We start from the raw sequence: 17,110 nt of genomic DNA, 5'->3' as shown, positions 1-17,110 counted from the left end.
CACCCGTCTCATGCTCAACGTGCTGGAACTAATCCTCTTTCTCTTACCTCACAGAAGGCAGCGAGTGACCGACAGCCCGACTGAGCACGCCTGGACACCCACCTTCACGAGCACGAGGACTTCACAGGAACACCAGCCACGACGACAGCATGCACCTTTGTTTCACCGTTTGAACCTATTCCCCAAAGTAGACACAATAAATCCACCCTCCGGGGTTCACTTTTCACGAGCAACCTTGTTGTGTGATTTCTCACCCGTGACATTGACATATATATATATATATATATATATATATATATGTATGTATATATATATATATATATATATATATATATATATATATATATATATATATATATATTAGGGCTGGGTATCGATTAAGATGATCCAATTCGATTCGATTTTCGATTCTCGATTAAACTCAATGAATATAGATTTAATACAAATACTATAGGTATTTATAAAAAAGAACAGTGAACATAAGTTTATGAGTAGGTAATAAAAAAATAGCCACAAACCTGTATATTAAACTCTTTTTATTTTAGGTACACTCGGGTACATTAAAACAGAACCCGTCTCTATATTTCTATATTTCAAAAGCATACACTTGTTAAATACAATAACAATTTTGTTTTCATTGATATTTTTATATATATATATATATATGGCATACAGTGGCATACCGTGGGGTTTTAGTCAGGGCCTTCACTAACCATCAACACACCCCACGCCGTTGCCATAACAACACCGCACACACCGATGCATACAAAATACAAGCATGCACTGTATGCATTACTGTTACGATCCCCGCTTTCAAAGTGCTCGTTGGGAAGGTCGTAAACAACTTGAAAGGACACGCGAGAATAAAAGGCAATTTAACGTTAACTATTTATTGATGCAACTGCACTCGCGCGTCACCGTTTAGGCAACTGGTGAAATTAATCAAAATCAACTCATTGACACAAATACTCTTAAACAAACCAACAAAAAACACAGACCAACAAGAACATCAAGAAACACAGAAAAAAACACAGCTTGACAGCTAACGTTACCGGCTTGACATCACGATGCACGCGATGCACAAAAAGCTCGCGCAGCCCGTCATCCGCAGCGGCCATAGATTATTTCACATAGATCGCTCACAACCCGCGAACAGTTCAAACGGAGAAGGGGTTCAGCGAAAAATCGGCAGCTGGTAGCTATGGCGAGCGAAAAGTGACATTTCACAAACTTCCCAGAAGTATGGCGTTCCGATGGGTTCTTTAATATGACTTTGCAACATGCACTCGTCTCAACGAACGTCTCACTCAACGTCTTAACTTTTTTTTTTGTTCTGCTATTTATTCCATTCAATTTAAGACGCAGACGAGACGTAGACGTGACGTAGACGTCACGCAGACGTCACGCAAATCACGTGTGGCAGTGAAGTGTCCACTCAGACGTTACGCGTCAGTCACGTGTAGCAGTGAAGTTATAATACAATTTTTTGCTAACACGTAGTATAACACGCTACTCAACACGGCTCAGTGCAGTGTGTCAATGAATGCACAATTTACTTTCTCTTCACTCATTCCTCTCAATGAACAATTTACTTTCTCTTCACTCATTCCTCTCAATGGACGTGACATTTGCGTCTGTCTTATACCGTGACGTCTGCGTCTGTGATTTTATTTGAGTGTGTAAATGCGTGTGTGAATTCTTGTTTAATCCCACAAAGATAATATGTGGGGAAACGTTTTTGATAGCCTTTATAGGCCTATATATATATATATATATTTATTTATTTATTTATTTTTTTGGGGGGGGTTGTTATTGTGTTTTTATCATGTATAATTTTAATGTAGCCTATTACAACACTATAGAGCTGGACAACAGTGATCGCCAACTCGATCAGGATCGCATTTACTGGTAAATAAAGAATAGAATAGAATAGTATGTCTGATATCCGAGATAATAGCCTACATGCAATAACTATTATTAACACAAAACAGTTTATGTCCTATATGCCTCGCTATTTTACTGTAGTTCGTCGATTATTTCTTTAGGCCTATTTGTTTATTTCATTTTCTTTATTTAAACAGCAGCATAATTAACCATTTGCCGTGTTTCGTTTATAGAATGCTATATTGTTTAGTTATCAGCATATTTTTATTCCTAATATTCAGCTTTACATAGGCCTAATAGTTATTGAACAGTTAATTTATTTAGCTTATTGTTCAATTGCAGTTACGAAGGTTTTACTATTATAATAAGACTTTTTGTCATGCAAACAGTCCTGGCTCCCATGGCCCTGACCATTTTGCTGCCCTAGCCAAAATTTTACTTGGTGCCCCGTGTATCAAGGTTTAGCACTACATGTTATCAGTCTAAGCTGTGGAAACACTGGCACTGTTTTATTTTTTTAATGCATTGATGGGTTTTTTATTTTTATTGTTGTTGATTTATTTGATGTCCAGTCCATTCTACCCCATCATTATATTCATGATATTATTATTTTATTTTTTAAAGCCTGATTATAGATAAACTATACAAAAATAGCACCTATGCCACATTACAGCCTAAACAAAAATAGCAAGAGTAATTGCATCTCATTCATGCAGAAACTATTCATTGAGAAGTGTTTGTTTTCCAGTAGATGGCAGCAATCTTCCACTAAACTATGCACATTTATGTTTTCACCATGAATTAAACTGAGAAATGTTGATATTTAATGTGGATTTTTCATAAAATTTGGGTATTTTAAATAAATCTGTATATAAATATCATTACTAATTTCAGCAAATACATTTTAAAATTGCCATATGTCCCCTTAAAACTGCACAACTGCAGAGTAAAAATATTAGGCTATTAAAGGATATTAGGCTATTAGGCTATTAGGATATTACATGCGTTTAAAAAAATGGATATGATTTAAAAAAATGCATTTTAAAAATGTAGAATAATAATATCTATTACGTTGTATAAACTATAAAGTTGTATTAGTATTAATATAAAATTAAGTCCTTTTTTACAGTCATTTTATGGTTTAGGATGTTTCCATAAACACTGATATCACCCTGTGCAGGTCTTAAATGCCTTGAAATAGATTTTTAGTGTAGGTGATTAATAAATAATTTAATGCCTAACAATTAACGTTTCCATATCTTTTCATTTAATTGTTTATTCATGTATAGTAATGATTTATAAAAAAGAAAATTAAAACCAGTGTGAAATACATGTTAAAAGCAGGAATAAGAAATCAATTGTACAATTGTACTTTTCCTGCACACTGTAAAACCTAACAGTTGGATGTACTAAATAAAAATGAGTTCACTGCACTCAAACATTACCGAATGTTGTGTGGACACAATGACTGAAACAGAACTCAAAATGAATGAGTTATAGAACATTTCTAGTTCCCAGCATGATAATTGGATAATAATTGTATTGTTAAGTGATTAAATAAGTGATAATATCAAATTGGTGGTGACACCTGATGATAATGAGCAGAATCACTGAAGGAAATAGAAACACAAGAACTACAACTGACTTCAGCCACAGCTTTAGATGAAATCAACTGAAGGATAAAAGAAGACATTAAATCTCTGAAGATCTCAGCAGAGGAGGATTAAACAACTCCACAAACAGCATTACCAGCTTCACACATTACTAACCAAACTAACTTTATTTCTGTCATTTTTGATATATTGAAAAAAATAGTTTTGTTTGAATTCACCATGATAGTGTTCAGTGTTTGCGTTTGTTGGGATCTTGACCCTTGACAAAACATGTCTTGCTCTGGCTGCGTTAACGAAGCACATTTGTTATGATAAGACAAGCCAAGAGGAAATGTGATCAGCTGGTGTTGGTTGTTTTTTGCTGATGATATTATCGTTATTTAATGACTAAATCACTTATTTCATTCAGAGTCTAATGCTCTGGTTGTATGTATTTTTTTTTGTATTATTCATAAAAGAACCTATGTGATTCTTCAGCACAAGATCCAGGATGGTTGCGGAACTCGAACAATATGCAGGATATAAAAGAATAAAATTAATGCACAGAAGGTTTTAATCTACAACAGTACTTGGACACACACAGACATCAAGAATCAGCGTATGAATCTCAACAATGGTGACAATCAAAAAATATATTCAGATAAACAGATCAACCTTGAACATAAAACAAGCTACAAAAACATCACAACAAACACAGCGAAAGTAAAAGCAAATAGTAAGAATCAAAGAAAATTAGTCACAATTCAGATGCATAATTTATTCATGCCGCAATGCATGCTGGAACCCATGAGGGAGTTTTGATTGGTGGTACCCAGCATGCACTGCAGCATGAAGCTTTTCATTGATTGTCACCATTGATGAGATTCATTCGCAGATTCTTGATATCTGTGTGTGTCTAAGTAATGCCATAGATTAAAACTGCATTTCAACTTTTGAGAACTGTATGATTTTTAAATTTTGCATATTATTCAATTACCACAACAGTGCTGGATCTCGTGCTGCTGGATCACGTAGGCACCATTATGAATAATACAAATATTAAGAACACAATACTGCTATAACCAGAACATAAGACTCTTAGTGAGATCAGTGACTTAAGCCACCACATGATGATTGTACCAACATCACTGTATAGCCAACATCACCTAATCACATTTTCTCTAGGCATTTCTTACCATAACAAATGTGCTTTCTAAACACAAAGTTAAAGCAGCCAGAGGGAAAAAAATTTAAATTGTTTAAGGGTCAAGAGCCCAACTAAAGAAAAGACTCATCTCCATCATGGTGACATGATGAATGAATGATCAATTAAACTATTATTTTCATTAAAACAGAAATGACAGAAATAAAGTCAGTCTGGTTAGTAATGTGTGAAGCTGGTAGTGCTGTTTGTGGAGTTGTTTAATCCTCCTCTGCTGAGATATTCAGAGATTTAATGTCATATTTTATCTTCTGTTATTTCATCTAAAGCTGTGGCTTAAATCAATTGTAGTTCTTGTGTTTCTCTTTCCTTCTGTGATTCTGCTCATTATCATCAGGTGTTCATAATTAATGCTCAATCATCACTCAATTAATCACTTAATTGCTCAACTGCAACATACATTAAGAATCATTAAAAAAAATAATTATATTAGTGTACTCAACTGAAATGAGCTTAGAGTACTCATAACTGTTGGTTTTTAAACTCAAATTATTTGAGGTAATAAGTTTCCTCAAATGTAATGAGTTTGCTTAACTCATTTGGTTTGACTTTGTATGTGCTATTGTGAGCTAGCAGTAACTAGCAAGCTCTCTGAGTTAATTTAAAGTTTGTTATTTCTGTTGTTTTACTCATTATAGTGAAGTTTTAGCTGTAAAAATTATTTGAATGCAGTGTAAAGTTTAATTGGATATTAAGAAATATCCTTAGTTTAGTGGACTCAATTAAAATAAGTTCAGAGTACTCATAACTACAGTTTTTCTTTACTTCAATTAAGTTTGTTAAACTCAATTTAATTGAGGTAATCAGTTTCCTCAAAATAAATGAGTTAGCTTAACTTGTTGGGTTTTACAGTGTAGGGCAGACTCTGCATCCATTGGCTCTGACATGTTATCTCACTGTAACACACCTAACACGGAAAGTCTTAAAGGTCCCATGGCATGAAATTTTCATTTTATGAGGTATTTCAACATTAATATGAGTTCCCCTAGCCTGAATATTGTCCCCAAGTGGATAGAAATGTTGATCGGTGTAAAACCGAGTTCTGGCTGTCTTTCTCTGCCTTTGAGAAAATGACAGGCCAGACGAGCCAATCCTGAAGTCTCCTGGTTTGACGTCCAAGCAGGAACGGTTTCCTCCCTTTCCTCCGCCCAGAGAATCTGTCACGCCCATGCAAACGCTATATTATTGTCCTCGGCTTGTGAACGAGTGAACGCTGGCAGTTTCTCAGTGTTTGGATGTACAAATGAAAACAGAAGTCTTTTTTCAGTTCCTTCTGATCTGTGATCAGTGATTTCTTATGTGTAGCTAATTATTTATTATTCGTGCACACACTGCGGCTTCTCTCTCTCTCCAGACAGAACGGTGTTTTCGTGTTTTCTATCTTGTGAGTCAGTGTTTTTGTACGTCCTCGTCGCATCTATCTATTCTTAAATGTGCATACAGTCGGGAGTTTCTGCTCAACATTTTGGCAGAGCCACATCTTTAGAGATAAACCTCATGCACGCCGAAGCTCGGCCTTCAACATCCCCGACCCCCAGTACTGCATCTGGCCCACAGCGGAGGCACCAAACGTGGCGTGAGATTAAGCAGAAGGGGGGTAAGCGTGAGGGTATCCGGCTAGGCTAGCCAGCTTTCCCCACAATAAACTGGATTACATTCGATTACTGCTGTTGTGTCTTTGTTTGCGCTGTGTAAGTTACTCAATGCGCGTCACGGATGCTTTTCATATGATTGGAACATATGTAGAAATAATGCTTTAATCAAACTTACTAACTCGTTCATCTCGCTGTAATGGTACATTGCATGTGTTACAAAGTTGGTAATAATGATGAAGACGAACTTGGTGTGACTGGGACTCGTGTTTATTCAGAACTCTCAGATACAAACACAATAAACTCGCGCTGACAGACAGCGCTCTCATAACTCAGTAGTTACTATAAATAACTTTGTTAGCAATCGCTCCGTCTCCGTGATGTCCGGTTCGCGAACGAATCATTCTTTTGAATCGGTTCTTTTTAGTGAACCGAACCAGTTCACCAAATCGGACTGAATCGTTCTAAACGGTTCGCGTCTCGAGTCTGCGCTGATCCATAATTTACTAAAGTTACTAACTTTCTGACATGAGTGACAGTCCCTCCGACTAGAAATAAACTAATAACCGGAAGTATATGCTAGTAACTACAACAGTTCACCCTGAACTGAGACATGCTGAGAGAACTGATGAGAAGTGAACTCAGGTCCATCCGTCTCTCTGGCAGCAGCTCGTGCGTCGTAGACCTCGTTAAACCACGCCCCCTCCGCTAATTTCAAATGCAAAGATGTCAGCCAATCACAACAGTGGGCGTTTTTACTGAAGTCTCACAGCAGACACGCCTCTTGAAGCAGGGCATTCAGCCACAGGGCAAACAGCAGTATAGGAAAAATGCCTTTTATTTCTAAATTATGACATTTTATGATGTAAAAATCATACTAACAATATAAGTACACCTCAGGAAACACTATAAAATAATAGAAAAATGCCATGCCATGGGACCTTTAAGAAAGTCCAAAGTAACCAAAACATATAATCACGAGTTGTGCTGAGATTCATGTGCATTTTAACTCATAAATACATTCTTTCTGACATGACTCGAAAACACCATAACTGCTGAAGCTAAACCTTGACCCCCATTTGCCTGCCCCAACATACCATTGGTTTAACCAGAAGTTGACACGTCAGACCGCTATGCTTGATCTATGTTTCGAACAAGCCATAAAGCCAATGCCATCACACTCACTAACAATTGGTTTTGTTGCAACTCACTGGAGTGCACACTATTGGGAGATTTTTGAGAATGATTGAATTATTTTTAGATGATGCTTGTAATTTTGTTTAGATGGGGCTTTCTTTTTGTGCAAACGAATAGAAATGTGAGGTATGAACTGAAACATCTAGTTTGTTCTACTAACAGGTGCTGTAAGGGCAGAATTTCCACAACTTTTGCCAACAGCGCAAATGAGCAATTTGTAAATAAAATTATATAATTTGTTAAATATTTAAGTACCACTTCAGTTTAGTTTCATTTAGTTATACTAAAGTACATACGGATAAATTGTGCTTAAGTATACTACTTTTTCGCTAGGGCTGTCTCTTCAACTAAATGTTGTTGGAACTTTAATAAGGAAATTCCTAATAAATATTACTAAAGCAAATGCACCTTTTAAGTATGTAGAAAAATGTATTGTTTATTCAAAAACTTTAATCACTTTTTAAATTAATCTACAGTAAGTCAGATCAAACACAAAAAACAAGCATGCAAAACAAAGAAATAGTATAAATGCACCGTTGCTTGAAATTGTGCCAGAGAAGTTTGTGAATATGTCAGGTGGTTTAACAAACAAGACTTTTGTATAGGATGTACCTATATTTTTTAAGTAGGGCTGTTCATCCGAGTGGAAACCCCACCCTACCCCTGGAACGCGATTTCAAGGGGCCCACAGAAAAAACCTGCACTGGGGCCCCTAATAACCCACCTACGGCCCTGCTGAGAAGTGCACATGCAGAACCAATGCATGTGTTTTTAAATCAGTGGGCATTTTCAAACTACAATAGGTGTTTTTCAACTGCTTTACCCGAAGGCCCACCACTAAAACAAACCCCCAGTTTTCTCGATGTGAAAGTAAGCGTCCTTTAGATCAATTGTCACAAACCAGTCCTCAAATTGGATTTGAGATTTGAGGTTCAGCATCTTTTTTGTCAGAAGAGTCCTGTTCAGGCCCTTCAGATAAAAAATCGGACACAATTCCCTGTCCTTTTTGTGCACAATAAAGAACCGACTGTAGAACCCTGAATCTCTCTCTGGGAAGGATATGCCCTTTTTGCCAAGAGAAACTGCAGTTCTTTGTTGAAAAAGACATGGGCTACCACGCTGGCCTTTTGCTGGCTTCTGGCGAAGGATTCATTTAACAATACGCTTGAGGGGTAGAAATAGCCCGCAAACATTTCTTCCACCCTTGGCACCGCCGCAGACAAATCACACGTTCAACCGCAAACACGCGCTCAAACATATACGGCTTCTGTCGTGAAGTCAAGTCGCCTTTATTTATATAGCATTTTATACAATACAAATTGCTTCAAAGCAGCTTTATTGCAATAACAGGAAAATGATTAAATGATGCAAACAGTTCATTTCATCTGTACAGCAGCTCTAAAAGAAAAGAGGCATTGTTCAGCTGAAGCCAGTTCAGTGTTGATTCAGTTCCATTGTACAAATCATCAAGTATTATTATATACATTTCATCTATAAAGCAGTTTTGCAGAAAAACGTGATGTTGTCATCCAGCTCAGTTAAGTTCTCATCCAATAGTGTCAGTGCAGTCAAATCAATAATATTGTTGAATATTAAGTGTCCCCAACTAAGCAAGCCAGAGGTGATGAGTGGCAAGGAACCCAAACTCCATCAGGTGACAGAATGGAGAAAAAACCTTGGAAGAAACCAGGTTCAGTCAGTGGGGGCCAGTTCTCCTTTGGCCAACGAAAAACATAATGTGATTATGATTTAGGCTGCATTACAAGTCAGAAATCAGAGTTTGCATCGGAAGCATCAAAATATTTAATCCAGTTCCTTTTGTTTCGGATCGGATTTCATTTGAAGAACAAGCTGACACAGCAGATTGAGAATTCATGAATTAAAAACTGACTTAATTATTAGAACGTAGTTTGTCTTGTATGTTTGTTTTCGTCTTTAGCGTTAACATTCTTTGATCACATTTGTCTGTGATTACTTTGGATTATGATCGTGATATGATTTTTTCTCCTCATAACGTGACAGCTTAACGTCGAGCTGGGATGTCCTGCCAAGTATCCGACCTGCTCCTCAGCCCAGGTCAACTTTTTGAATAACCTTTGATTTATGACCTCTAACCTCTAACCCTTAACCTCAGTAACCTCTAAAATCAATTACACAAGGTTAATTGACTTAAGCCATACATTTTTTTATTCATTATTTTCATTATTTATTACATGAATCACTTAAAACAGTTGTTCTCAAAGTGTGGTTCGAGTACAGCTCCCTTTAGTGGTACGCAGAGGACTCACTAAAACAATACATTTTAATTGAAATGTTTTTTATTTTTACATTTAAGTATAGTACAGTTTTTATTTAACTTTTAGGTAAAACACATTTTAATTTAATCATTATTTATTATATTCATCATAACTCCTCCATTTTTCAATTACCTGTATGTAAGCACAGTTAATGTTCAATGTTAAATGTTATTTTAATGTTGGTCATATGGTGGTACTTGGAGAGCCAAATATTTTCTGAGGTGGTACTTGGTATACAAAGTTTGAGAACCACTAACTTAAAATATGGTAAACGGAAGGTCACCTATACATTGACATTGAGAACAAACCTTGTTGGTTCTTGTGGAAGCTCAAACTTTCTTGCATCACATGCGAAAGCAAGCGTGCTTGAGCTTCCATTTACAACAATATATACTCACCTAAAGGATTATTAGGAACACCTGTTCAATTTCTCATTAATGCAATTATCTAATCAACCAATCACATGGCAGTTGCTTCAATGCATTTAGGGGTGTGGTCCTGGTCAAGACAATCTCCTGAACTCCAAACTGAATGTCAGAATGGGAAAGAAAGGTGATTTAAGCAATTTTGAGTGTGGCATGGTTGTTGGTGCCAGACGGGCCGGTCTGAGTATTTCACAATCTGCTCAGTTACTGGGATTTTCACGCACAACCATTTCTAGGGTTTACAAAGAATGGTGTGAAAAGGGAAAAACATCCAGTATGCGGCAGTCCTGTGGGCGAAAATGCCTTGTTGATGCTAGAGGTCAGAGGAGAATGGGCCGACTGATTCAAGCTGATAGAAGAGCAACTTTGACTGAAATAACCACTCATTACAACCGAGGTATGCAGCAAAGCATTTGTGAAGCCACAACATGCACAACCTTGAGGCGGATGGGCTACAGCAGCAGAAGACCCCACCGGGTACCACTCATCTCCACTACAAATAGGAAAAAGAGGCTACAATTTGCACGAGCTCACCAAAATTGGACAGTTGAAGACTGGAAAAATGTTGCCTGGTCTGATGGTTCTCGATTTCTGTTGAAGTCAGAATTTGGCGTAAAAAGAATGAGAACATGATTCCATCATGCCTTGTTACCACTGTGCAGGCTGGTGGTGGTGGTGTAATGGTGCGGGGGATGTTTTCTTGGCACACTTTAGGCCCCTTAGTGCCAATTGGGCATCGTTTAAATGCCACGGCCTACCTGAGCATTGTTTCTGAGCATGTCCATCCCTTTATGACCACCATGTACCCATCCTCTGATGGCTACTTCCAGCAGGATAATGCACCATGTCACAAAGCTTGAATAATTTCAAATTGGTTTCTTGAACATGACATTGAGTTCACTGTACTAAAATGGCCCCCATAGTCACCAGATCTCAACCCAATAGAGCATCTTTGGAATGTGGTGGAACGGGAGTTCATGCCCTGGATGTGCATCCCACAAATCTCCATCAACTGCAAGATGCTAACCTATCAATATGGGCCAACATTTCTAAAGAATGCTTTCAGCACCTTGTTGAATCAATGCCACGTAGAATTAAGGCAGTTCTGAAGGCGAAAGGGGGTCAAACACAGTATTAGTATGGTGTTCCTAATAATCCTTTAGGTGAGTGTATGAGCTCAATGTACTGTATGTGAATATGTGTATGGTAGGGGATACATGCAGTGCAGGTGAGGAAAATTGAATAATCAGCATAGAGACAGTGTGTATTTAGGCCACGCTCACACTGGGGGGGGGGGGGGTGGACGACAATCCAACGCTCTCCATTGACTTTGCATTGCGTGAAGCGGCCTCCTTGTCATTTCAGACTTTTAACAAAAAACAGAACAATGTCAAAAAGCTGATATTTGACAAGGTGTACAGCAAACAAGCTAAAAAAGACAGAAATACGTTTTTATAAGCTGTCGACCAAAAAAAACGAGCATTTCAGGAGACAAGAGTGGAGACAAGCAATAAGACGTGAAGCTTCAGCTGGAAGAATGGGTACATTTTGGGATCCTGACACTCAGTATGCCTATGTGTGCAGTAAACATTTTGTCACTGTTAAGTCAAATATCCAAATGTCAGTTTTATTTATTATATTTCCTGTCGCTGATTACGTTCCCATAGTGGGCGTAGTTCTCAGTGTACACTAAAAAAAAAATGATTATGTCTAAACATAAGATTTATGTATTTGAATTGCATATAAATTTTCCATGCATTTGGATTACATAATTTTAACATAAACAAATTAATAAACTTAATGTGATTCATATATGTAAGTCTTACATAAATGTAACAGGTAAGATTTATGTAATTGTATTGATAAACTGAATGTGATTCATATATGCCAGTTATATGTGAATGAAACGGGTAAGATTTATGTAATAGTAGAACAACTCCACAAACAGCATTACCAGCTTCACGCATTACTAACCAGGGGTGCGTTTCCCAAAACCATAGTTGCTAACCTGTTATCAACTTAGGTCGTTGGCAATGGGAAATTGCATTGCAACCAACAAAGTTGCTAACTTAGTTAGCAACTATGGTTTTGGGAAACGCACCCCAGACTGACTTTATTTCTGTCATTTCTGTTTTAATGAAAATAATAGTTTCGTTGGAAGTCACCATGCTGGAGATCAGTGTCTGCTTTAGTTGGGCTCTTGACCCTTAACTCTTTAACTTTAGTTTTTCTCTGGCTCCTTTAACTGTGTGTTTATAAAGCACATATGTTGTTTTGAAGGAATTCGAGAGAAAATGTTATCAAGTGATGTCAGCTATTTGTAGCTGCCTGAATCACTGCTCTCATTCAGAGGCTAATTCTCTGGTTATGGAAGTAATGTGTTATACGTTTTGTAGTATTCATAATAATAGCCATGTGATTCTACAGCGCAAGATCCCGGACTGTTGTGTTAATCGAATAATATGCATATTAAAAAAAATAGTGCACAAAAGGTTTTAGTCTACAGACAGATTTTTTGGACACACAGAGACCTCATGAATCAGCGTATGAATCTCTACAATGGTGGCAATCAAAAAAATTCAGACAAACAGATCAACTTTGAACAAAAAACAAGCAACTAAAATGTCACAACAAAAACAGCAAAAGTAAAAGCAATTAGTAAGGATCAAAGAAAATTTGTCACAATTCAGATGCATAATTTATTAATGCTGCAATGCATGCTGGGACACGGGGGGGGGGGGGCATTGATTGGTGGTACCCAACATGCACTGCAGCATGAAACATTTCATTGATTGTCACCATTGTTGAGATTCATACATTGATGTGTGTATCTAAGGAACGTCATAGATTTAAATTCTGTATTTTATTAGATTTTATTAGACCACAACACTGCAGTAACTCGTGCTGTAGAATCACATGGCAACTATTATGAATAAAACAAAACTAGTAACACATTACCACTATAACCAGAGCAATAGACTGATTAGCCACATGATGATGTCATCACCAATATATAAATAGTCAACATCACCTGATAACATATTCTCTTGGAATCCCTTGCCATAATAAATGTGCTTTATAAATACACAGTTAAAGGAGGCAGAAAAAAAACAAGCTAGGGGTCAAGAGCCCAACCAAAGCAGACACTGATCTCCAACATGGTGACTTCCAACGAAACTATTATTTTCATTAAAACAGAAATGACAGAAATAAAGTCAGTCTGGTTAGTAATGCGTGAAGCTGGCAATACTGTTTGTGGAGTTGTTTAATCCTCATCTGCTGAGATCTTCAGATTTAATGTCTTCTTTTATCTTCAGTTGATTTTATCTAAAAGGTTTATCTAAATCACTGTGCGATTTTTCAAAATCCTCTGCGAATGTTGCTTGTCAGACTGTACGAACATGATCCCCGATGTAATACATGTCACACTGTATGATCTCAGTTGTCATTATGTCAGACTGTACGACAGTCAGACGCAAAAAACGGACGCAAGCAAGAGACTCGTACGGACTGAGTTTTACGTCATCAATCTGTGACACATTCGGTAACGGTGAGCTGCATTCACAGACACAATGGTAGCGTTCAGCAAACAACAAAAACAAGCGGTGGCATTCATTTTGATAATGTCTTGTCTTGATAAAGAAAAGAAGAAAAAAAAACTGGCATATATGAATCACATTCAGTTTATCAATACAATAACATAAATCTTACCTGTTACATTTATGTATGACTTACATATTTGAATCACATTAAGTTTATTAATTTGTTTATGTTAAAATTATGTAATCCAAATGCATGGGAAATTTATATGCAATTCAAATACATAAATCTAATGTTTAGACAATAATTTTTTTTGAGTGTAATATCTCAATGTCTCAATTGCCTGTATCCACTTTTTTGTCCTTAGACGCTTATAAAAACTTCTGGGTTTTTCGTTCTGGATTTTGTTTAGCTTGTTTGCTGTACACCTTGTCACATCAGCTTTTATACATTGTTCTGTTTTTTGTTATAAGTCAAAAATGACAAGGAGGCCGCTTCACGCAATACAAAGTCAATGGAGACGGTTTGATTGTTTCTATAAATAGTCAAGCTACCTTTACAAGTGACCCATTTCTAAATGTATGTGGTTTAAATTCTTCATGAATGCATTACCTCACTCTACTTGAATAGAAAACATTAGAAAACATAGTAAACAGGCTCGGTTTCACAGACAGGGCTTAGATTAAGCAAGGATTAGACCATAGGTCAATTACAGCATTTAAGAAGTTTTTATGCCTTAGAAAACATGCCTTACAAAAATCATTACTGGTGTGCATCTTGAGATAAAACAATGGAACTGATCTATTTAAGATATGTCAGTGCAAATTGCTTTGAGTTAAAACAACTCAAACATGCATTTTAGTCTGGGACTAGGTTTACAGTAAGCCTTGTCTGTGAAACTAGAGGTATACTCTCAGTTTATTCAGTTCAACCAAATCATTTTTGTTATTTGTTTGTCTCACCAGAACACAAGATGTGGCAAAAGAACAGGATATGGCTTTAAAGATTACTTCTAACCCAGGAAAACCAGAGCAAGATGCCCCTCAGCCTGAAACTTGATTCTTAATCTTCCATGTGTATCTTGGCCCTTTTGTCTTGTGAAAGTGCATGAGAAAATACATACTTTTAACTGTGTCTCCAACTATCTTCTTCTCATTTCTTAGTAAATGGTTGTCATTTTAAACCCTTTTTTTTATTTGCACCTTTTTCCTCACTGTTTTATCATGGTTCATGTGAGGGCTTCTGTATGGCTCTCACTGTGTGTGGTTTTGATGAAATACTCACATCTTTCTCACGTTTTGCATTCTCTTCACCACAGCTATATCCATTAGCCTTTATTAAAATTACCTCTTATGACTGTGAATTCCACCTGTACATACTATAAATAAATTAGTAGATTACTGAAATTATATCATGATTGCCCCCTGTGGTAAAATGCTGTGATTCTACTGTGGTATGTGTTTTTAATGACATGTAAAAGCTGTTAATCACTAAGAAGGATACCCTTTAGTACTGATCAAGTGGGTTAAGACAGTTCACTCTCCCTGAGCAATTTTATTTGTTATTTGCTGGTTTTCTACATAAAACTTGGTGAATTGATTTCATTGTGTAGCATTAGGACTTTTTGAACAGGATTCTGTGATAACCGTGATCATTTTGGTCACTATAATCATGAAATGAAATTTTCATGCCATTTCATCTCTAGTTATGATCAACTATGATAAACTAAAATCAACTATAATTATGTGTTTTTATAGTATAACATGCAAAGTACAAGTTTCTATAAGAAAAAAATTAATCTCTGATTCTGTTCTTTTCTCTGACATTTAAGGGTAACATAGGCCTACAAAGACTCTTTTAGGTCTAAAACAGTTTGGATAGTTGTTAATACAGCATTCCCACAGCTTGGTTAACTTCAAATTCAAGAACCTTTCAAGGACTTTCCAGGTCCAGCTTCTTTTTTTTTTTTGCATTTATTTTTGGCCATATGACAGAGGTCTGATATTCTATTTGTCATATTTCTTTTTTGCATAAAACTGAAGAATATTCGGTACATCCTATACTGTACTCTAAAATGATCTAATATTAACTTTTGCATGGATTTTATTGAAAAGAGCTTAGGCTCATGTAACCAGTCTATTTTTGCAATATTTCACAGTGTGTCTGTGAAACGCTGAGGTACCGTAGTAGTTTTGTGTGCGCGTGAACATCATGGCAACGTACAACACAAAGTACCTCACGCGGGAAACACTTAACGTAACGCGTAAATGCAAGTAACCAACGTAAATCAAGCATAGTCCACGAAGTGTTGGCGAAATAACACATTATCGGACCGGAGAGAATAATATGGAATTTCTTCCAGAAAACTTCTTGCACAAAATAAATTCAAGCACTTTCAAGGACCTGTATCTATGTATGTTTATTTTCAAAAACTTTCCTTTTACTTGGTTATAGCAGCATAAGACAAAGGTCTTTGTGACACAGTCCAATGATATCACATTCGCATCCTCTTCTGTGGTCTCTTCTGTGTTGTGACCCTTGGCGCTGGGCATGTGATGTCTCTTGCCTCATCAGCACAGAATGGCCTGATTTTTTCATACAGATAGGTCTGCCTGTCAATGTTCAGTCCAGGTGGGGCCAGGACAGGAAGACCGTCGATAGGGGGCAGATCAACTCTGTTGATATCCTCAGGGCTGATGAACCTGGCTGGTGGACGTGGCAGTGAGTGCTTCTTCCTCAAACGTGGTCTTGCCCCATTCTCCTCATAGGGCCCTATCTTGCACCCAGCGCAATTGACTTTGTACACCGACGCATGTGTCATTCCTATTTTGCACCCGCGCAAAGCGCGCTTTACCCTCCACAGAAGCACGTCGCTAAACTAGTGAATGAACTTGCGCTCCCTGGGCGGTTCAGCGCAAAAAAGGAGGCGTGTTCCGGCGCAAACAATCCCTGGTGCTATTTTGCTGTTCCATTAAACAATTGCGCCACTGACCAGAAAAAACCTAGTCTAAAGTCAGTGGCGCGTTGCGCGTTGTTCATTATGCTATTTTAAGGGCGCATGCTTGACCATAATGTATAGCGTGCACAACGCGCATACACTTTGCTCATGTAACCTACACAGATGCAATGATTTGCAATATTTTTGCAAATCATAAATTGTTAAACTAAAAAAATATTAACACATGAGATGACGGAAATCATTGTGGTGTGCCACGAAGATGTGAAAAAATAGGCATAAATCTAGCTTACAAATGATTCAGGCTAATTGTAATAATTAAGGATAAGACCTGTTTGCCCAATAGTGGCAAGACATATATGTATACTGTATAAGGACATCTGACAAATTGGTTTGTCCGTCAAG

The 17,110-nt window shown here is 37.1% G+C and overlaps 1 protein-coding gene across 4 annotated transcripts in view; it reads left to right on the top strand.

Annotated features, from left to right (window-relative positions):
* Positions 1–16,150, top strand: part of ca14 (carbonic anhydrase XIV) — an 80,859-nt gene extending 64,709 nt beyond the window's left edge. For 2 of the 4 annotated variants that reach the window (XM_079837433.1, XM_079837432.1), the window contains 2 exons: positions 9,510–9,563; positions 14,715–16,150. In XM_079837433.1, coding sequence (XP_079693559.1) covers positions 9,510–9,563; positions 14,715–14,808 — 148 coding nt within the window. In that variant the 3' untranslated portion in view covers positions 14,809–16,150. The remainder of the gene's footprint in view (positions 1–9,509; positions 9,564–14,714) is intronic. The other 2 variants (XM_079837435.1, XM_079837434.1) reach the window with 1 other exon arrangement.
* Positions 16,151–17,110: the final 960 nt, after the last annotated feature.

The sequence above is a fragment of the Gobio gobio genome (assembly GCF_949357685.1).
Source record: "Gobio gobio genome assembly, chromosome: 15".
NCBI lineage: Eukaryota > Metazoa > Chordata > Actinopteri > Cypriniformes > Gobionidae > Gobio > Gobio gobio.
Note: the sequence above shows the minus strand (reverse complement) of the source record. Positions and strands in the feature narration are given on the sequence as shown.